General features: G+C 40.6%; 2 protein-coding genes across 2 annotated transcripts in view; one reads left to right on the top strand and one right to left on the bottom strand.

The window, feature by feature from the left end:
• The window catches only part of LOC132394785 (uncharacterized), a 79,609-nt gene extending 77,333 nt beyond the window's left edge, over positions 1-2,276 (bottom strand). Inside the window, exon 1 of the mRNA XM_059971192.1 lies at positions 2,154-2,276. The gene's annotated coding sequence lies outside the window, so the exon portion shown is untranslated. The remainder of the gene's footprint in view (positions 1-2,153) is intronic.
• Positions 2,277-2,538: 262 nt separating this feature from the next.
• LOC132394784 (nuclear factor 7, ovary-like) lies at positions 2,539-23,106 on the top strand. The gene is made up of 6 exons (XM_059971191.1): positions 2,539-3,051; positions 4,251-4,346; positions 17,634-17,867; positions 17,957-17,979; positions 18,057-18,178; positions 22,608-23,106. Exons 1-6 carry the CDS (start codon positions 2,539-2,541, stop codon positions 22,631-22,633), a joined length of 1,014 nt encoding a protein of 337 aa, XP_059827174.1. The 3' UTR covers positions 22,634-23,106.
• The last annotated feature ends 227 nt before the right edge of the window (positions 23,107-23,333 follow it).

Genomic DNA, 23,333 nt, shown 5'->3' with positions numbered 1-23,333 from the left:
TTTATGTTGTTAAAAATAGTCTTTCAAAGATTTTGGTCTACAAAAGTCTTGGATTCAACCAGGTTGCTGAATACTTTTTCTTGCCCTTGATGATGAACATGGAGCTTGGCCGGGAAACATAGCAAATGCCGGACCTCCTTCTCTCTCAGCAGTTGCAGCACCTCACAGAAACTCTGCCGTTCGTCCATAACCTCTGCGGCATAGTCCAGGTAGATTAAGATTTGATGACCTCCGTTTTCCATCGCGCATTCCCTCTCGAGCCGTAGAATCCTTTCTTTCTCCTGTGCAAAATGCATCTGTGCAATTATCGTACGGGGCCTTGAGCCTTCCGGTGGTTTGGGCTGTTGTAAGCAGTGCGCTCTATCGATAACAATTGGCTTAATGAAGTTATCATCCCCCAGCAGCTTGGGGATCAGGTTAGTGACAAATTCAGTCAGCGCCCTTTCTCCTCACCTTCCGGCACACCAAAAATCTTTATATTATTGTGTCTGGATCTCCCTTCCAAATCTGAAAGTATGGCCCGCAGTCTTTTATTTTCTTGCAGCAGCTTGGAGACCGAAGTTTCCACGAAGTGGATTCGCTGCTTGTGGTCGTCGTTCTGATTTTTGGCGTTCAACAGTCTCGCAGTGAGTGCTTGCTGGGAAGAAAACAGACTCCAGAAACTGTGCTCAAACTTGTCAAACCACTCGTTGAAGGACTGCAAGAGCTTGTTTAACATTTTCTGCCAAATAAGAGGAAGCTCATCCTCCTCTTCTGCCGAGGGCATTTCTGAAGAGTTCTTGCTAGCTTGGTCCTGGCTAACATTAACTGCAGCATTGGCTCGCGGGCGAGCAGCTCCCTTCCTGCATTGTGCAGTTTTACTGGACATGTTCACGTTACACTTTTTGGTGGCATAAAGAGAAACAAACAACGGCGATCTTGCAACAAAAATTTGTTCAAAAAGGCAGTTTTAACTTGTAAAGTTTGGTGTACCATGAGGAGCTAAAAAAAAATCTATAATGCACTCATCTCACTAGCACCCCCCAAAGTTGCATGATTTGTCTTTTTTTTGCACATGGTTTTGGGGGGGGGGAGCGGTTAGTGTTGTTTTTCTTTTAACAGGTTCCATGGTTTCCTTTGTTTCATAGCTATCTGTGGGAAGACAAAACTCAGGGATGGATGTACATTGCATACATACTTAGATAATAAATGTACTTTGAATTTATTACAGCAAAAATAAGCTAGCTGTTATGGAAATTGAAAATAATTGAGTGGTGGAAGCTCTCACCAGGTCACACAGAATTCGTGGGGAGATAGAAAGATGGCAAATTTCTTCTCATGCATGGTGTGGAGGACTTGGTTTCAAAAGTGGAAAAGCCAGAAACAGGGATGTTTTCAGCTGCAGAGAAAGCTTGCAGCCACAACTTCACCATGCCAGTACTTAGTTTTAAAAAAAACTTATTTGAATACATGTGAAATATGCAATCCACTGAAATAGAACTGTAAACACGTGCACGAGGGAAGGCATGTTTAGACGATTTTGAGTTTAAAGAAAACAAAAAGATTATGGTCACTGATCTGAAACATTTAAAGCCTTTGCCACCTCTCAGATTTGCTCCCCTTGGCAGCTATGTTTCATTGACAGTGGCATTCTTGCTAAGTGAGAGTCACAGAACTTGTTTCAAACACGGGCTTGATTCCTAGTTTTGGCTGCTCCCTGGGCCCGGGCTTCCATGTTTTACAGCCTGAAACTCCGAGTTGCTATTTAAAGTGCTCGTTTTCGCAAGGTCATTTAAAAAGTTACTCAAGTCTTCAGTTCACTTCATCCCAAACCCCACAGTAATTTTGCATGGTTTCAATTAAAAATGTGACGATTAATTATAATTAAAAGTACAGAGGCTCACAGAAACATTGCAAATAAATTTACTATTTCTTTCGCTAAGCTGCAAACTACTCGGCCGCGCATTTTACTTAAATGGAACTGTCCTTCACAGCCCGTGAGCACTGTAGAACAGACAGTCAAGGCGCCATTTCACAGCTTTGCATGTTCTAGTTTCGGACACCGCGATAAACCGACAACTGTTGTTCGTTTAGTGCTCAGCTGGGGATAATGAACCGAATTACAGTTGTTCCAAAATTACTCCTGAACTTTATTTTATTTATAACACACTTACCTCCCTATGCCGCTTACTCCTGCTCAAGTGACAGAGACAGACACTTCTCCCGGACTTAAATACGACACCACCAATCCCGGGAGGCGCCATGGTACCGCCCCCTGTCCCGCCAGAGGCGCAGCTGTCCCGCCCCCTATCCCCTCCAGAGGCGCAGCCGTCCCGCCCCCTGTCCCCGCCAGAGGCGCCATGGGACCGCCCCCTGAGCGTGATTCTGGATTCCCCACTGACCGTAATAATTTTAGCAAAGACGTCAACACTAATATGGAAAGAATAATGGAGACTTTAAGAAGCATTAACTATTTCCAGAGGATAAAATTATTTTCTGCAGCTTCTGTTGGAACTTAAGTTCAGTAATAGTTGGATTCAGAGGACACAAACGTAATTTATGATTCTGAACTACGTGACGTCTTTGGAGGGCGGAACATATTATGGGAAAACAGAACCGAAAGTCAGGAAAGGACGTATATCTGACGAACAGAGCAGCGCCATGGCGTCTGAGAGAGAGATGGACGGTTTAATTGAAGAGTTAACGTGCCCCATCTGTCTTGAGATATTTGTTGACCCGGTATCTCTACAATGTGGTCATCACTTTTGCAGTCACTGCATCACACATAGCTTGGGTCAGTTCCCTGAACAGAACACTTGTCCCCAGTGTCGTTACGTCTTCACTGAAGTGAATATCAGGTCTGCTCGGAGGCTCGGTATTATTGCGGAGCAGGTTAAGGTGTTGAATGCGAAGCTGGCGCAGCAGAAGCGGGAACCTTGCTGTGAGGAACACGGGGAGAAGCTTAAGCTGTTCTGTTTAATGGAACGAGAAGTTATTTGTGTGGACTGCTGGAACGTCCGGCATCAAGATCACAAAGTCATCCCGGTGAAGGTGGCTGCCTGGTTGTACAAGGTACAGTAATGGGCGACTGCCACTGGAATAACAGAATAATAGTCAAAAGGAAGGGTATTGGTGTAGGTTTATCATTGTTACATAAACCAAGATGCAACAAAAGGAAAACGGAACATAGTACTACAAGTACAGAGAAATGCAGTGCAGATAGATCAATAAAGTGCAAAGCACATGAAATAAATCTCTATAACATCAGGACAGAAGCTGCCCTTGAACCCGGAAGTGGGTACATTCAAGCATTATTATCTTCTGGTGGACAGAGGAGAAGAGAGAATGATCAGGCTGTGGGATCATTGTTTATGTTGGCAACTTTCCAGAGGCAGCAGGAAGTTGACAGTCAACCAGGTAGAATCTAGATTGAGTTCTGCAATTTTTTTGCAGTCTTCGGCAGAAAAGTTAAATGTCAAGTGAAGTTTATTCTTATTTAACTACATGCATCCTTATAAGGTATATAATGTAAATGTTACTTTGTATCAGTGTATAGCACATAACCAATGATAACTTATGAAGGTAAGGATAAAATCTACAGATGAATCACACAAAAATAACAAACTGAAGAGCATTAATATTAAATGTTGTGAAGTATGGAACAGATTAACCAGTGCAACTTCGAATACTACGCGGCTGGGAGTTTAGGAGCCTAATGGCCTGGGAGAATAAGATGTTTCCCATCCTGGCTGTTCTTGTCTTTAAGCGTGGTAGTCTCCTGCCTGATGATAGAATGTCAAAAAAGATGATGGATGGAAGAGTGGTCTTTAAATTTGCACCTCCCTCCACTGCTACACTCCTTCTGTATCTGTGCACTTCTGTAGTTCTGGCTTGCATATCTTTGTTTCCACTGGTCTTTCAGTTGCCTTATCTTTAAGCCCTTGCATATGCATTGCTCAATCTCTCTACCTCTTTGTTGTTGTTTCTGAGCATTGTCATTGGTTTGGCATTGAATATTATGGGAATGTGGCCCTGTGAAGTGCATTGGAATGATTTGCCTGCTCTAATGATGTCATATGTTGGCTGTGTGGACATTACCTGTATATTGCTATGTGCATGAGTAATCCTTGAGCTTTGATGTATAGCCATGCATATGCTAACATATGCTACCATATTTAAGTAGTTTACACAGTTGACAACTGATGAGACTAGTTTTCCAGTTTTGCTGAACTCTCAATTCCATCAAACAACTAAAATACTTCATGTTCCAGAAAGCATTCAAGGAGGCTTTGGCCTTGTTGGAAGGAGAACTGCAAATAGTTACTGAAGACAAAATGAAACAAGAAGAAAAAATGGGAGAAGTGAAGGTAAGACTGCATTGCACTGATATATAAGTATTGAGTATTTATTGCATAAGACTGATATTAATTTGTTACTCAGGTTTTCATTGGAGGTGAATTCTTGCAGCCCAGCTACTTACCTGCATTTCAAGCATCTATTTTAATGTGTAAACAGTAGGTGATACTTAATGTCTTTCCAGGATTTGCCTCTGTTTGGTGATGTTTCCTAAGTAGTTTACAGTCATTTAAGATAATGTACCTTTGAAGGTTTATTATTTTAACAGAGCAATTACAGTGACTAGTTCATGTATTGCAACACATATCCTGGCTCTTTCTCACCATTCTCCTCATCTGCCTATCATCTCCTTCCCTTTTTCCCATGGTGCATGCTCATCTTCAATCAGATGCTTCATCCATTTGCCCATTCCTTCTCTAAGCTTCTCACTTTATTCCCTCCCCCCTCACCCAGCTTCTACTCCTTTCCCTACTCCCACCTTCTTATACTGATTTCTTCACCCTTCCTTTCCAGTCCTGATGAAGGGTCTTAGCTTGAAACATTGACTGTTTATTTCTCACCTTTGATATTGTCTGATTTGCTGAGTTCCTCCACCATTTTGTATATATTGCCCAGGATTTCCAGCATCTCTTGTGTTCATGATTTGTGCATTGCAAAGTTCACTTGATCCCAAAATAATAAGGACCAGTTAGTTTGATTTTGCTTTGCATAGCTCATCAATGAAATCAATGTTCACCAGGATGCCAAGGACAAATTCTTTGCTTTACTTCACTAACAACAGTTGATATTTGACATTCAGTTGAGGATCTGTGTGAGATCTCTGTGAAGCCTGTGACCTAAAACTAGTCTTAAGTTGATGCTGGTTTTAATTCTAGAATCAAATAAAACAAAAACAAGCCTTTTATTCCACTGTATTTTTTGCCAAACTTTGCAAGTCCTGGCTTGTGGAGTCATTAAAAATAGCAAAGAGGAAAGATGCACAGGAGTAGGCCCTTCTGTGTTCTATTTCTGATTGTGTTCTTGTATAAATTTATGTAATTTATGTTTAATTATGTTTTACTTGTTTTATTATGTTTTTTTAATTGTAAATGCTTCTAGAATAATGCTACATGCCCGTAGGTAAGGTTTCCATTGCACATGTGTATTTATGTACTTGTGCAAATGACAATAACTTGAACTTGACATGACCATTTGTGCCAATCATCAAGCAGCCTATAGATGAATCCTGCTTTGTTCTCCCCATCTTCCACTAAACTCCAACAAGATTCTCCCACTCACATACACAGTATGGACAATATACAATAGACAATTAACTATCATTTGTTTCAAATGTGGGAGGATTCTGCAGTACCCATCAGAACCCCATATGGTTGCAGGAAGAACATGCAAACTCAATATGGCCAGCACGCTTGGCCAGATTTGAACGAGGATCTCTTGTGCTGTGATACAGTGTTCTACAAGCTGTTTTGATTACCATCTAAGTGGAGCTCAACATTTTGACTTTAGTGTGAGAAAGCTTAAACATTGACCCAATGGCACAGAATGAAATGGAGTCAGCCCACAACCTCTTTGGCTTTGATGAGCAATGGTTGAGAAACAGCAGTGAAGAGCACCCACACAAATGAATTGAAATCCAAACAAAACACAAAAACACACAGTCCTGATGAAGGATCTTGGCCCAAAACATTGATGGTTTACTCTTTTCCATAGCTGCTACCTGTCCTTCTGTGTTCCTCCAGCATTTTTTGTGTGATATTCAGTTAGATGTGGTTCGCAAGGGCTTTAATTATTGGAAGGGATTGGAAAGGTTGGTAAGTTCTCAAAAGCAAAGAAGGTTGAAAGGTGACCTGAGAGAGGTATATTAAATATTAATAGGTGTAGCTAGGATAAGATGCAGCTAATATTTTCTCCACCATGATTTCCACCAGTGCTTCACTATTTTGCCCTCATTTTGCTCTATTTAATTTTTAAATATTTTTTGTTATTGTAATTTATGTTTTTTGGTTTTGCACTGTACAACTGTAACAAAACAACAGATTTCTCATCATACGCCAATGATATTAAACCTGATTCTGTTTCTGAGATTGTCATCTTTTTCTCATGGAAAAGGTATCAAGTTCAAAGAGAAAGGGATTTAAAGTGAGAACAAGCTTTAAAGTTGATTGGAATTTTAATTTTTTTACAGAGTTGTTGATATCAGAAATATGCTGCTAATGGAGATTATATGGATGTATTCCTTTCCCACAGACAATTCCTGATGTGCTGATTTCTTCCAGTGTTTTGTAGTTTTGTTTTAGATTTCTAACATCTGCAGTTGTTTGCTTCCCATTCAAACACTGTGTAGTTCTGACAATTATACTTTAGGGAGGTGTGCAATTCTTATGATGACATTTCATTGCAAAAAGCAAAACAAAAAAATATACAATGGTTAGAGTTGGGAAGTAGGTCATTTGGCCTGTTGTCTCTGGGTTTACATATTGTAACAACAGTCTGCAAGTCTTACTTTCCTAATATCTCTCCACCTCCCTACAAAATATTTTACTTCATGCATCCACTGTGTATAGATTCCTGAACCGATAGATTATGGATACAGACCCTATAGTCTACCAAGTCCAGACAGGTCATCAAACATCCTTTTGTACTAATCATACATTACTCTCAATTTTTTAATAAGCTGTACATTGCCATTGACTAATTTCTGATTCTATCATTCCTCTGCAATTTACAATGGTCAATTAACCTGACAAATTGCATTTCTTTGGGATTGGGAGGAAATAAGAGCACCTAGAGGATATGGGGAGAATGCACAGACAGCAGCAAAAGCCAGGACTGAACCTGGGACTCTGGTTGCAATGAGATGTGTTTCTACTAACAGTGCCCTTGTGCTTTCCAATTTTGTGAGTTATTTTAATATGTGCCTTGTGATAGCAAACCTTCCGCTCATGGAAGAAGATGTTTTTAATATGAATGTGGCAATCTACACTTATATTTTGTGTATGCCAGGACATGAAAGATGGAATATAATGTGATAAATGTGGAATCATTCACTTTGCTCTATTTTTAAAATGGTGGTCGCTGAGCAAAATGTTCCAGATATTTATAAGGATCCGTTAGACTCATGAGACCATTGATTTGAGACTTGGAAGGTTTGTATGGGAGACCGGCAGTTGCCCATGCTGCATGCCTTCCCCTCCATGCCACCGATGTTGTCCAAGGGAAGGGCAATAGGACCCACTTGCTTGGCACCAATATCATCGCAGAACAATGCGTTGTTAAGTGTCTTGCTCAAGGACACAACATGTTGCCTCAACTGAGGCTCGAACCAGTGACCTTCAGATCACTAGGCCAATGCCTTATCCACCAGGCCACACGCCAACACATTCCATATGTGCTTGTGCATGAATCATTGAAGCTATAGTTAGGTTTAAGCAAAATTATTCAGATTATTGGGACATTTGACATTTCAACAAAAGCTTATGAGTACAAATGTAAAATCACAGTGAAGTTCAATTAGCCTTTATTGAGAATGCAATTGGGATATTTTGTACAAATTTGTCTCCCATCCCCTGCCCCTCAGCTAGAGGTAGATATATTTGTGAAAGAGAGAATATAGACTAGTAGACAATAGGTGCAGAAGTAGACCATTCTGCCCTTTGAGCCTGTACCGCCATTCTGTGGTCATGGCTGATCATCTACTATCAATACCTGGTTCTTGCCTTGTCCCCATATCCCTTGATTCCCCTATCCATAAGATACCTATCTAGCTCCTTCTTGAAAGCATCCAGAGAATTGACCTCCACTGCCTTCTGAGGCAGTGCATTCCACAACCCCACAACTCTCTGGGAGAAGAAGTTTTTCCTTAACTCTGTCCTAAATGACCTACCCCTTATTCTTAAACCATGTCCTCTGGTACTGGAATCTCCCAGCATCTGGAATATATTTCCTGCCTCTATCTTGTCCAATCCCTTAATAATCTTATATGTTGCAATCAGATCCCCCTCAATCTCCTTAATTCCAGCGTGTACAAGCCCAGTCTCTCAAACCTCTCTGCGTAAGACAGTCCGGACATCCCAGAAATTAACCTCGTGAATCTACGCTGCACTTCCTGTACAGCCAGGATGTCCTTCCTTAACCCTGGAGACCAAAACTGTACACAATACTCCAGGTGTGGTCTCACCAGGGCCCTGTACAAATGCAAAAGGATTTCCTTGCTCTTGTACTCAATTCCCTTTGTAATAAAGGCCAACATTCCATTAGCCTTCTTCACTGCCTGCTGCACCTGCTCATTCACCTTCAGTGACTGATGAACAAGGACTCCTAGATCTCTTTGTATTTCTCGCTTAACTAACTCTACACTGTTCAGATAATAATCTGCCTTCCTGTTCTTACTCCCAAAGTGGATAACCTCACACTTATTCACATTAAATGTCATCTGCCAAGTATCTGCCCACTCACCCAGCCTATCCAAGTCACCCTGAATTGCCCTAACATCATCATCAGATGTCACACTGCCACCCAGCTTAGTATCATCAGCAAACTTACTGATGTTATTCTCAATGCCTTCATCTGAATCATTGATGTAAATGGTAAACAGCTGTGGTCCCAATACCGAGCCCTGTGGCACCCCATTAGTCACCACCTGCCATTTTGAGAAACACCCAATCACTGCTACCCTTCGCTTTCTATCTGCCAACCAGTGTTCTATCCATGTCAATATCTTCCCCCCAATGCCATGAGCTCTGATTTTACCCAACAATCTCCTATGTGGGACCTTATCAAATGCCTCCTGAAAATCAAGGTACACTACATCCACTGGATCTCCCTTGTCTAACTTCCTGGTTACATCCTCAAAAAACTCCAACAGATTAGTCGAGCATGATTTGCCCTTGGTAAATCCATGCTGGCTCAGCCCAAACCTATCACTGCTATCTAGATATGCCACTATTTCATCTTTAATAATGGACTCTAGCATCTTCCCCACTACCGATGTTAGGCTGACAGGATGATATTTCTTTGTTTTCTCCCTCCCTCCTTTCTTAAAAAGTGGGATAACATTAGCCATTCTCCAATCCTCAGGAACTGATCCTGAATCTAAGGAACATTGGAAAATGATTACCAATGCATCCGCAATTTCCAGAGCCACCTCCTTTAGTACCCTAGGATGAAGGCCATCTGGACATGGGGATTTGTTAGCCTTCAGTCCCATCAGTCTACTCATCACTGTTTCATTCCTAATGTCAATCTGTTTCATTTCCTCTGTTACCCTATGTCCTTGGCCCATCCGTACATCTGGGAGATTGCTTGTGTCTTCCCTAGTGAAGACAGATCTAAAGAACTTATTAAATTCTTCTGCCATTTCTCTGTTTCCCATAACAATTTCACCCAATTCATTCTTCAAGGGCCCAGCATTGTGCTTAACTATCTTCATCCTCTTCACATACCTTCAAAAAAAAAGTTTTTGCTATCCTCCTTTATATTCCTGGCTAGCTTGCGTTCATACCTCATTTTTTCTCCCCGTATTGCCTTTTTAGTTAAATTCTTTTGTTCCTTAAAAATTTCCCAATCATCTGTCTTCCCACTCACCTTTGCTCTGTCATACTTTTTTTTTATTGCTATGCAATCTCTAACTTCCTTTGTCAACCACTGTGGCCCTTTCCCTCCCCCCCCCCCCCCTTTGAATCCTTCCTTCTCAGTGGGATGAACTGATTTTGCACCTTGTGCATTATTCCCAAGAATACCTGCCATTGCTGTTCCACTGTCTTTTCTGCTAGGATATCCATCCATTTAACTTTGGCCTGCTCCTCCCTCATAGCTCCATAGTCTCCTTTGTACAACTACAACACTGACACCTCCGATCTGCCCTTATCCTTCTCAAATTGCAGATAAAAACTTATATTATGGTCACTACCTCCTAATGGCTCCTTTACATCAAAATCGCTTATCAAATCCTGTTCATTACACAACACTAAATCCAGAATAGCCTTGTCCCTGGTTGGCTCTCGTACAAGCTGTTCCAAGAATGCATCCCGTAGGCACTCTACAAACTCCCTACCCTGGGGTCCAGCACCAACCTGATTCTCCCAGTTCACCTGCATGTTGAAATCCCCCATAACTACTGCAACATTACCTTTGCCACATGCCAGTGTTAACTCCCTATTCAACTTGCACCCAATATCCATGCTACTGTTTGGGGGCCTGTAGACAACATGCATTAGGGTCTTTTTGCCCTTACTGTTCCTCAGTTCTATCCACATAGGATCTACTTCTCCTGATCCTATGTCCCCCCCCCCCCCTTACAAAGGACTGAATCTCATTCCTCACCAACAGGGCCACCCCACCCCCTCTGCCCACATTTCTGTCCCTACAATAGCACCTATACCCTTGTACATTCATTTCCCAGGTCTGATCTCCCTGCAGTCATGTCTCCATTATCCCAACAACATCATAGTTACCCATTCGCACCTGAGCTTCAAGCTCATCTGCCTTATTTCTGACACTTCATGCATTCAGATATAGAATTTTTAGCCCATTTCTCCTCTCTCTGTTTAAATAGCTGCCTATTGTGCTTAATCCAGGTCCCGGAGCTCCCATCAGGCTATACGCCCCTTGAATTTTGTTGTCCTTCCTAAATTTACTTATTCTTTCTGCACATTTAACTCCATGTTCCATCAGACCATCCCTCTGTACATGTGTCAGCCTTATCACTTGTTCTGCCTCACCTTTCTCTACTACATACTTAATATTCTGGAACCGTGTAGTCCCCACCTGTCCTTTATTCTTCATCTTGCTATCCTTTCTCACATTCTGGATCCCTGCCCCCTGCAAATTTAGTTTAAACCCCCCGGAGCAGCACTAGCAAACTTTCCTGCAAGAATGTTAGTACAGCTCCAGTTCAGTTATAAACCATCCCGTCGGAACAGATCCCACCTTCTCTGGAACAAAGCCCAATTATCTAACAATCTGAAGCCCTTCCTCCTGCACCATCCTCTCAGCCACGTATTAATCTGTATAATCCTTCTGTTCCTTGCCTCACTCGCATGTGGCACAGGTAGCAATCCTGAGATTGTTACCCTTGAGGTCCCTGCCCTTCAGCTTCACACCTAACTCCCTGAACTCACTATGCAGGACCCCCTCACTCATCCTACCCACATCGTTGGTCCCTACATGGACCACAGCATCTGGGTTCTTGCCCTCCCTCTCGAGAATAACCTGCACCCGATCTGAGATGTCCCGGACCCTGGCACCAGGGAGGCAACATACCATCTGCGACTCCCGATCTTCCCCACAAAATCTCCTATCTGGCCCCCTGACTATAGAATCCCCTATCACTACAGCTCTCTTCTCTTCCCTCCTTCCCTTCCTAGTCAAGGGTCCAACCTCAGTGCCAGAGACAGGACTTGTTCCTGGTAGGTCATCCCCACCAACTGTATCCAAAACGGTATGCTTATTGTTGATGGGAATGGCCACAGGGGTGCTCTGCTCTCTCTGGCTGCTCGCCCTGCCTCTCTTGACTGTCACCCATTTGCCTACTTCCTGTCTTTTCGGTGTGACTATATCCTGATAACTCTTATCTATCTCTGTCTCTGCCTCCTGAATGATCCTTAGTTCATCCAGATCCTGCTCCAATTCCCTGACTCGGTCTGATAGGAGCTGCAGCTGGATGCACCTTTTGCAATATAATATAATGAAGGTTCACCAGATTGCGATCAGAGGATTTATCTTCTGAGCAGAATATAGGGAAATTACGCACATAATCTCCAGACTTCATGTTAATATGGGGCAATCTCATTCTCTTTTTACAATGTGCACCATATAAAACTCTTAGTAGGTTAAAACGATAGATGCAGAAAAGTTGTTTCCTTTAACCAAATTGCCAACATTGGTTTTCTCCAGATGCCTTACTCCTAAAGGATTAGAGGGTTTGGAAGGGTAGGTGGTGGGGAGTCATGGCCTCAAATTAAGGGTTTAGGCATTCCAGTCCAAGATGTGAAGAAAATTATTTACCAATTACTATATGTAGTGACTATTTGAAACTCTCTAACCAGTGTGCCATCAAGTATTTTAAAGAATATTGTTGGATAAAGTATTATTGGAATCAAGAGATATGGGGTTAGTGCAAGTGGCACTGAGGTAAAAGGTTATAGATGATAGAGAACGGTTGTATGGCTACTCCTATTTCTGTTTCATCTGCTCTTGTGTTCTATAATCATAGACTTTGGTGATAATTCCTGGACTCTTGCAGTGCCAGATGTGTAGACGTGGATTAGGGCAATTGTGGATGTACAAATGGTTTTGCCAAACTTTGCAAGTCCTGGATTGTGCTAGGTTTTCTGAAATTGGCTCCTACATTAGGCCAGGGACATATCAATCACTCCTCGTGCTCTAGCAGCAAAAAAAAAACACAGTAGTAAATAAACAAGTGAATCAATTATGTATCTTGAATAGATTAAAAAAACTGCAAAAACAGAAATACTGTATATTTTTAAAAAATGAGGTAGTGTCCAAAGCTTCAATGTCCACTTGGGAATCAGATGGCAAAGGGGAAGAAGCTGTTCCTGAATTGCAGAGTGTGTGCCTTCAGGCTTCCATAGCTCCTACCTGATGGTAACAGTGGGAACAGGGAATGCCCTGGGTACTGGAAGTACTTAAGAATGGACAATGCCTTTCTGAAACAGCACTCCCTAAAGATGCCCTGGGTACTTTGTAGGCTGGTGCCCAAGATGGAGATGACTAGATTTACAACCTTCCACAGCTTCTTTTGGTCCTGTGCAGTAGCACCTCCATACCAGACAGTGATGCAGCCTGTCTGAATATTCTTCATGGTACAACTGTAGAAGTTTTTGAGTGTATTTCTTGACATGCCAAATCCCTTCAAACTCCTAATAAAGTATAGTTGCTGTCTTGTCTTCTTTATAACTACATCGATATGTTGGGGCCAGGTTAGATCTTCAGAGATCTTGACACCCAGGAACTTGAAACTGCTCGCTCTCTCCACTTTTCATCCCTCTATGAGAATTTGTATGTTCTTTCGTCTTACCCTTCCTGAAGTTCACTATCAGCTTTTTCATCTTACTGATGTTGAGTGCCAAGTTGTTCCTGCAACACCCCTCCACTAGTTGGCATATCTCACTCCTGTACGTCCTCTTGTCACCACCTGAGATTCTCTCAACAATGGTTGTATCATCAGAAAACTTATAGATGATATTTGAGTTATACATAGCCACACATTCATGTGTATATAGAGAATAGAGGAATGGGTTAAGCACACACCCCTGAGGTGCACCAGTGTTGATCATCATCGAGGAGGGTATGTTAACCCCAATCCACACAAACTGTGATCTTCGAGTTAGGAAGTTGAGGATCCAATCACAGATGGAGATACAGAGGCCCAGGTTCTGCATTTTCTCAATCTGGATTTTGGGAATGATGGTATTAAATGCTGAGCGATAGTCAATGAACAGGATCCTGACATAAGTGTTTGTGTTGTCTAGGTGGTCTAAAGCCTTGTTGAAAGCCATTGAGCTTGTGTCTGCCATTGACTTATTGTGGCGATAGGCAAATTGCAATGGGTTCAGGTCCTTGCTGTGGCAGGAGTTCAGTCTAGTCATAAACAAACTCTCAAAACATTTCATCACTGTCGATGTGAGAACTACTGGGTGATTGTCATTTAGGCAGCCCAAATTATTCTTCCGAGGCACTGGTATAATTGTTGCCTTTTTGAAGCAAGTGGGAAATTCTGCCCGTAGTAGTGAGAGGCTTTAAATGTCCGTGAATGGTCCCACTAGTTGGATGGCACTGGTTTTCAGAGCCTTACCAAGTACCCCTTTGGACAGGTTCATGAAAGGTGTATTTAAACACTAACATAGTCTTGAAGAACTTCAGCTTTTCATTGTTACTGCGGATGCCTAGAAGTGGGGATTAAAGAACCTTTAAAATTATATTTTAGTAGTTAGCAAGTGAAGTGTCACATCTGTTTGTCCAAACTGGTGAATTGCACTTGAGCAGATAAGAGCAATTAGTCCTTCAGATACCTTTTTTGTACTGGATTACTGAGCTTCCGGTCACTGTAGCAGATAATAGTGCTGGAAAAAAAATTTCTCTTTATTGAAATAATGCATCAACTTCCATCACCTTTGCAGCCAGTGAATTGCAGACAATATCAGCTGAACTAACTGCAGAAACTCTGTTCCTGTAAGTGAAGTGAAATGGTCGGACACAGGGTATATTGTATTACCAAAAAAAATGCTTTTAATTTACAGGGTAATCCTTCATGCCAAGGCACCCGATGAATCACATGTGTTCTGTGAAATGGCACACAATTTAATCACCCTAAGGAAAGTTGTAGATTTATAGTGCCTATAAGAAGTATTCACCCCCTCTTGCAAGTTTTCATGTTTTGTTACTTTACAACATTGAATCACAGTGGATTTAATTTTCCTTTTTTGATAGTAATCAATAGATAAAGAACTTTTCCTGTCATATTCAAATTAGATCTCTGGAAAATAATCTAAATTAATTACTCCTTTTAATGTGACAAACCAAATCACCACTGGTGCAGCCAATTGATTTTAGAAATCACATAATTAGTTAAATGGAGATCACTACTGTACATTCAAGGTGTTTAAATTGATTGTAGTAAAAATACACCTCTGTCTGGAAGGTCCAATTATTGGTGAATCAATATCCTGGCAGAAGTTACACCATGAAGAAAAAAGAACACTCCAAGCAACCAGGAAAAGGTTGTTGAAAAGCAAAAGTCAGGAGATGGATACAGGAAAATTTCCAAGTCACTGAATATTCCTTGGAGTACAGTTAAGTCAATCATCAAGAAATGGAAAGAATGAGGCACAGGTGTAGATCTGTCTAGAGCAGGCTGTCCTCATAAACTGAGTGACTGTGCAAGAAGGGGACTAGTGTGGTAGGCAACCAAGAGACCTATAAAAGCTCCGGAGGAATTACAAGCTTCAGTGGCTAAGATGGGGTAGACTGCACATATAACAGCTGTCGCCTGGGTGCTTCACCAGTCGCAGCTCTATGGAAGAGTGGCAAGAAGATAGCCAGTGTTGCAAAAAAGCTCATGAAGTCTTGTTGGAAGTTCAGAAAGCATGTGGGAGACTCTGAAGTCAGAAGAAAGTTCGATGGTCTGATGTAACCAAAATTGAGGTTTTTGGCTAAACATATGCTATATTCAGTGTAAGCCAAACACAGCACATCATCAAAAATGCACCACTCTTACCGTGAAGATGCTGGTGGCTGTTTCATGATGTGGGGATGTTTTATTGCAGCAGGCCCTGGAATGCTTGAGAAGGGAGAGGGTAAAATGAATGCAGCAGAATACAGTGAGGAAAACCTGATGAAATCTGCAAGAGAACTGCAGGTTGAGAGGAGATTTGTCTTCCAGCAAGACAATGACCCCAAACTTAAAGCCAAAGCTACACAGGAATGGCTTAAAACAAAAAAAATCACACTGTAGACCGCAATGCAATTGAGAATTTGTGGCTGGACTTGAAAAGGACTGTCCACTCATGATCTCCACACAATCTGCCAGAGCTTGAGCAGTTTTGTAATGAAGTATGGGGAAAATTGCAGTGCCCAAATGTGCAAAGTTGATAGAGAACTATCCACACAGTCTCAAGGCTGTAATTGTTACAAAAGTTGCATCTAATAAATACAGACTTGAAGGGCATCAGTAGTTATGTAGTCAATGATTTTATGTTTAATAATTGTAATAACATAGACCAATATGTACAAATTTGTTTTCACTTTAACAAGAAACAGTTTTTTTTTCTGTTGATTAGTGTCAAAAATGCCAAATTAAATCCAATGTGATTCAATATTGGTAAACAATAAAACATTAGAAGGGGAGGGGTGAGTACTTTTTATAGGCACTCTAAATAATGAATCTAGTATGACTGTCACCATTTTAACTGTCAACTAAACAAAGGGCAGAAGATTATAAGATATAGTAGAAGAATTAAGTCTTTCAGCTCGTCGCATTTATTCCACTATTCAATCATGGGCTGATTCTTTTTCAACCTCATTGGTCTGCCTTCTTCTCATAAAATTCATCCACCTAACTGCTCAGGAATATATAAATCAGTGCCTTAAGTACATTCTTTGACTTGGCTGCACAACCCTCAGTGGCAACAACTTCCACAGATTCTCCACTCTTGTGATGAAGAAATTCCTACACATCTAATCTTTACATGTAGTTTTAATCTTTTGTAGTTAAGAAGGCCTATGGGATGCTAGGCTTTATTAACAGGGGGTTGAGTTCAAGAGTAGAGAGGTCATTTGCAACTCTACAAACCTCTGGTGAGACCGCACTTAGAGTATTGTGTTCAATTCTGCTCACCTCATTAACGGAAGGATGTGTAAACTATGGAGAGGGTGCAGAGGAGATTTACCAGGATGTTGCCTGGTTTGGAGAACAAGTCATATGAAGCAAGGTTAGCAGAGCTGGGACTTTCCTCTTTGAAGCATAGAAGAATGAGAGGGGACTTGATAGAGGTCTACAAGATTAAGAGAGGCATAGGTAGGGTGGATAGTCAGTACCTGTTTCCCAGGGCATGAATAGCAAACACCGGAGGGCATAGGTACAAAATTAAGGGAGGGAAGTTTAGAGGAGACATCAGGGGTAAGTTTTTTACACAGAGGGTTGTGAGTGCCAGGAATGACTTGCCAGCGATCGTGGTGGAGTCTAAAACATTTGCGGTATTTAAGAGCCTCTTGGACAGGCACATGGATGAAAGCAAAATGGAGGGTTATGGGGTAGTGTGGGTTTAGTACTTTTTTTAAAGATTATATGGGTCGTCACAACATGGAGGGCTGAAGGGCCTTTATTGTGCTATAGTGTTCTATGGTTAAAGGAGTATCAGTTTGGCATGAGACTGCACCCTCAGATTGTAAGCTATTTTGCTAATGGAAATGTTCTCTCCAGATAAATCCATTAAAACAGGGACTCTATGAGTGAAAAGTTGACCATGCAGAGGTGGTAATATCTGAAAACCATTCTGTATGTCTTTTGATCCTGTACTGTCAAAGAAGTGATAGCTAAAAGCATTCACATTGGTGAAAATATTTTACCTTTTCTCTGGATGTGCCCAAGACTGCCTTTCTTTGTATAAACAGAAAGAAAGGGTATGTGAAGCACATTGGTAAAGTGAACGAGCCTCATTATCTCTATTTTCTAGCTGGATAAAAATGTTTCTGTTTGATAGACTGTATTAATGATGATCTTGTTACAGAACAGTAGAATCAATATTCATCGAGAGTGTTTACTTTCAACAATCCTGCAGGTGCAAGTGGATCAGCTGTCGGAAAGAATTGGACAAGAATTTTTGAAGATGCACTATTTCCTGAAAGAGCAAGAAAAGGTTATGAGATGTCAGCTGAGAAAAAACGAGAAGATGACATTGAAAAGACTGGACAATACAGTGGCAGTAATTAACAATGATATATCAACTCTTGAGGAAAAAATTCTGGAGATAAAATCACGATTAGAGATGAATCAAACAGTTGAGATACTCAAGGTAGTCATAATATTTTTAAAAATCTTGCCTGGATTTGGGATTTGCATAAGTTTTGTTGCTAATACAGTTTTCTCTTTTTCTCCTCTTAGGATGCAGAAAACTTCTTGAAAACGTATGTCCTATTTCATTGTGTGGAGCGTGCTATATTGTTTTAATTTTATTGCTTACCTGCACTATCCCTGTTCCCAGATGTCATGTCCAGTGCCATGAAGTGGAAGAGTTCAACATTGAGTTAACCAGTAAAGTCCTTTATGGGCTTTTCCTTCCATTTCTCAGAGTGTGGGAGGATATGAGGAGAATGATCAATGCAGGTAAGAATGGAAGTGTGTGTGTGTGTGTGCAGTTGTTCCCCTATATTTAGAGGCTATGGGGGAGAGTTGTTTCTAAGGAATTGATTACAATACAGGTGATGAGATCATCCGGTACTGATTTAACAGCTGCTCAATCGGGAAAACCTGCCAGTGCCCCAAACGGTATTTCTAAAATCTCTTCCTGTCCACTTGTAGTCGTGCTTCCCAAATTATTTCAGAAGTATTAAATGGAGCCTATTCTTGAGTATGAGGAAGAACTTTGGCATGTTGTCTTCAAAAAAAGGTTAAATAGTTCTTCTCCATTTGACCCAATATTTATCCCTCTGGCAACCAAACTGAAATATATAAATTGGTCAGCTGCACGTCCCAGGACTATGGAGCATCTTGTGAAAAATGGATACATTTCTTTGTACAGAATGTGTTGATGGACTCTTTTCTGAAGGTCAGGCTTGGCAAATTGTCCACAAGGCCAGTCAGCCCCTATAGGCTGTGCACACTGTAGGAGCTGAGCCAGAGCAGCCATATTACTGGATGTAGGCTGGACCGATTGAAGCTGTCAGTATGAAGAATGGGAGGTTGGAAGCAATATTATTGGGTCAACTATACAGTGTTGGTGGAGATGACACTTCATAGTGTTTGTGAAGAAGACATGATATGGGAAAGTGGAAGAAATCAGGGATTATGAACTCGATTATAATAAGTGAGTGAAGATGTAGTTGAAGATTGCAGAGCTATAGTTAGACAGATGAGGTGAAACTGATTGATCAAGGATTTAGGATGAATAAGGGGATTTGGTGGTATTGTGGGGGGTCAGTGCTGGTGGGGTACCTGATAGTTTGGGTAAGTTCCTTTCCCTGATAATGTGGTAACTAGAATTCTCACAATAATCCAAATATGGCTGAACCAAACTTTTATAAAGTTGTGCCATTACCTTCATTCCATGTCCCAATAATGAAGACCAGTAATCTGTATGCATTCTTCACCAGCCTTTTTACCATTTCTCCCACCTTTTATGATATATGGACATGTGCACCAAAGTCCCTAGCCATTATAGTTTTCTTTTGCTGCAGTAACATTGCTTCACTCAACTTCACTTACCCCACCACTGATATGTTCCCATAACCCATGGACTGAATTTTAAGGGCTCTTCATCTCATGTTATCAATATTTATTGTTTATGTATTATTATTTTTTAACATTTGCACAATTTGTTGGCTTTTGCACACTGTTGGAGCATCCAGTTGGGGTAGTATTTCATTGATTTTTTTAATGGTTATTATTCTATTATAGATTTATTGATTATGCCCACAAGAAAATGAATCTGTTGTATATGGTGACATATAAGTATATTGATAATAAATTTACCTTGAACTTTCATTTACTGAGGAAGAAATTCTTTAGTTAGAGGGTGGTGAACCTGAGGAATTCATTGTCATGGATGGCTATGGAGGCAAGCTCATTGTGTATATTTAAAGAGGAAGTTGATAGGTTCTTGATTAGTAAAGGTGTTAAAGGTTATGAGGAGAATGTGGGAGAAAGTGGCTGAAGGGGATAGCCAGCAATGTATGGAGGAGCAGACTTAATGGTTCCAATGGCATAGTTCTGCTCCTATGCTTATGGTTTTAAAGTAACAATTTATATTAAAGTAACAATCTTTACTGTTTTATCCGCTTTCACTGATTGCATGATGTTTCAGGGTGCATTACAGTCAGAGGTAGGCATTGCTCTATTTATTGATTGATTTGCGATACAATATGGAAAAAATTTAAACTGCTTTAAACTGCACCACTACACCACTTTGTACACCACTAATTTAACCCTAGTCTAAATGATGGACAATTTACAATGATCATTTAAACTACTAGCTGGTATGTCTTTGACAGTGGGAGGAGTCCCATGTGGAGAGTAAACCCAGGTGATCATGGGGAAGACAGTATGCAGGCAGCAGGCTTCTGACTACCAATTAATTGAATTGCAGCTGACTCCAGATAGCTTTGTCATTTGGATTAATGTGAATTATTGCACATTCAAAAGTATTTATCACTTAGTCTTCTGTGTAGTGTTAGCTTGAATATCCCATAGGTATGGCAGGGTGAACTAGCTTGCTGAATTTTGCACTTTTCTTTTTATGATTGTAGGTTATTAATGCCTATAATGTTATGATCATGTGCATATGTCTCCATACCCACTGATGAATGTGTAAGCTAAAATTCCACTGATGTTTCTTCAGGACCACATAGTCACTGAAAACACGAGATGGAGAAGACATATGCATTCTCTGCTAATCAGTACGATGATCTATGATTTCATTGAGCTTAACACTTACTTCCTTATGCCTTATGTAGAAATGTATTAACTTTCTTTAACATATTCAGTGACAGCATCCATCAGCTTTTGTGCGGTGGGGTCCACAAGTTTATAAGCCTGTGAAAGTAAACTTCTTTCTTCATCTCAGTTCCAAATGTTTTGCACCATATAGTGATTCTGTGATTCTCTTATTCTAACCTGTGACCTGCACCTACTTCCATCCCAAGCCTGGAGTAGTGTTTCCCTACATCCTAACTGTGAAGCTGTTGTTACAGATTTCTGTTAAGTATACACTTTTTCATACATAATACTTGAGTTGTGATTTAACTACTGCCTTCTATAATGTAGCAATTCATGCTTGTTCCTGCATTCAACACAGCCTGCCAAGAAGGCCAATATATTGCTGCACCTACACACTTGATTCCAATGACCACTAGTTCCCATTGTCCCAATTTTCCCAGTCTATTACAAGTTGATAGAGTGCTTCAGAAAGTATATCCTGTGTTAGTCTTCTTTAGTCAAGGCAGTGAGTTCAAGAACTGCAAGGTAATGTTGCAGCTATATAAAATTCTTATTAGACCACCCTTTTAATATTGTGTTCAGTTCTGGTTACCACATTTTAGGAAGGATGTTGGGTTCTTCATAGAGAGTGCAGAGAGAATGCTGACTGAAGCTAGAGCCTTGCCTTATGAATATTGCTTGTGCATTCTCGGGCTTTTCTCTCTGGAGGGAAGGAAATGAAAGGTGACTTGGTCGAAGTGTACAACATGGCAAGGGGCATAGATAGAGTGGACAGCCAGAAGCTTTTACCAAGAGCAGAAATGGCTAATACATTTGGGCATAACTTTACAGTGATTGGAGGAAAGTATAGGGGGATGTTAAAGGTATTTTTTTTTAATATAGGAAGTATTGGGTGCATGGAATGCACTGCCAGGGTAGGGTTAGACACATTTACATTGGTGGCATTTAAGAAATGAATGATAGAAAAATGGAGGGATATGGAGGAGGAAAGGATTAGATTAACCTTAGAGTAGATTAAAAGGTTGGCACAACATCATGGGCCAAAACGTTCTGTATTCTATCAATACTTGTACCTTGTCCTGCAATGAGAATTTGAGATATATGACTGGTGAGGTGTTTTGGTAATAGGGTCTGAGGTAGTGGTAAGGATGAGATGCCCTACCTTTTGATTTTTCTCACAAAGAAGGTTATTGTCACATTTAACTATGTTATATAGCATCAACCATTGACTTAACATATCAAAATTGCATTGAATGTGTATTATCTCTTCCTCATAACCTGCATCTGCATTTGATGTCATTTATATTTGGTTCCTTCATCTACATGATTGTTGTACTGTATATAGTGAACATCTGGGGCCACTGGCAGAGGTACCTGCAGTACCCGCTCTTCAGTGGCTGTAACCTGAGAAAGTCTCATTTATTTCCACACTGGCTTGACACCTTTATGGGAGGCTTTCAGAAAATCCAAATACACTGGACCTACTGGTTCTCTGTAAATATTTCACGAGTTTCTTCCTAATTTTCTCCAGTAGTTAAGTCAACATAAATCCGTCTTCATCAAAATAAATCTTTAAATCCATCTTTTGTCTAATCTCATTGCCCGTTGCCACATTCTTTAATATAGGTTTTAGCATTGCTCACTACTAATGTAAGGATAACTAATCTGTATTTTTCTCCATCTTTAAATAACTAGTTTACATTTGCCACTTTTAACACTGCAGAAACTGCTTCACTACTTGAAGTATTATGAAACACAACATTCAACCTTCACTTGTCCCATGGTTCCTACTTTAGCCATGACACCAGTCAATCGTTTAAAATAAAAGTTTCGTGGGCTCAGGGAAGACGCCTCACCTTGTACTGGAATAATGCTCTAACATATATGAAGGCAAAATGTGCTGGGCAATAGGTACTGACAAAGTGGTGCAGATTCAAAGGAGGGATACCTGTTTCAAAGCCTCTGCAATGGAAATACTTCAAATGTTCTGTACTGGATTTCATCAAAGAGGAGCTGACAAAACGACAATAATCCATTACATTTCTTTTTTCAATCCCTTTCTTAAGAAGATTAATGCTTCATTTTTTGTGTTTTATTTCAGTCCCTAGATCTGAAGACAGAAAATGAGCAGCGTTTTGTTTCCTAGCGTCGTCTTAGTGTAAACAATGATGAAGAATTGGATTATTTTCCTGAACCCCAGTGAATTTTAATGGATTCTTATGTGCTTTAATTTTGTGGCATCTCACGTCAGGCTGCTGCCACTTTGGCTGCTGGAAACAAAACTTTTTGTGTTGTAGAGGGTATCCTCACTATATCTTCACAGGGTTACTAGATCAGAGGTTTGGTTAAAGAGTATGACTACAGGGCAGAAAAAATGAATTCACTCCAATTTTCGTTAAAAGGAGCCTTGGTAATTAGGGATTTATCTGGACTATTATTGTGGGAAGATGCCGATTGCATGTCTCACCTTTACACTTCCACCGATGTATTTCTTGGGAAGCGCTTAAAAATGACACCAGCAAAACATTTGAACCAGTTGCACTGCTTGCACTTTAATTTCTTTGGGGAGAATTTTTGATTAAATTATGATTTTAAAACTGCTAGAATCTCTTTTGTTACCTGCTTTATGATCTTTCCAATGTTCAGTTTCATTGACTTTATTAGTGCTGACTGCTGGCTGTGTGATATACTGGGTGAGATTATTCACTTGGTGCTAGTTATTATTGTACTAATACAGATAAATGACTACTTCTTACTTAGCTGAAATGTGACATGTCTATGTAGGGTGATGAATGTCACAGCATGGGTTCAACAGGCTTAACTAATA

The sequence above is a fragment of the Hypanus sabinus genome, chromosome 5 (genome assembly GCF_030144855.1).
Source record: "Hypanus sabinus isolate sHypSab1 chromosome 5, sHypSab1.hap1, whole genome shotgun sequence".
Lineage (NCBI taxonomy): Eukaryota > Metazoa > Chordata > Chondrichthyes > Myliobatiformes > Dasyatidae > Hypanus > Hypanus sabinus.
Note: the sequence above shows the minus strand (reverse complement) of the source record. Positions and strands in the feature narration are given on the sequence as shown.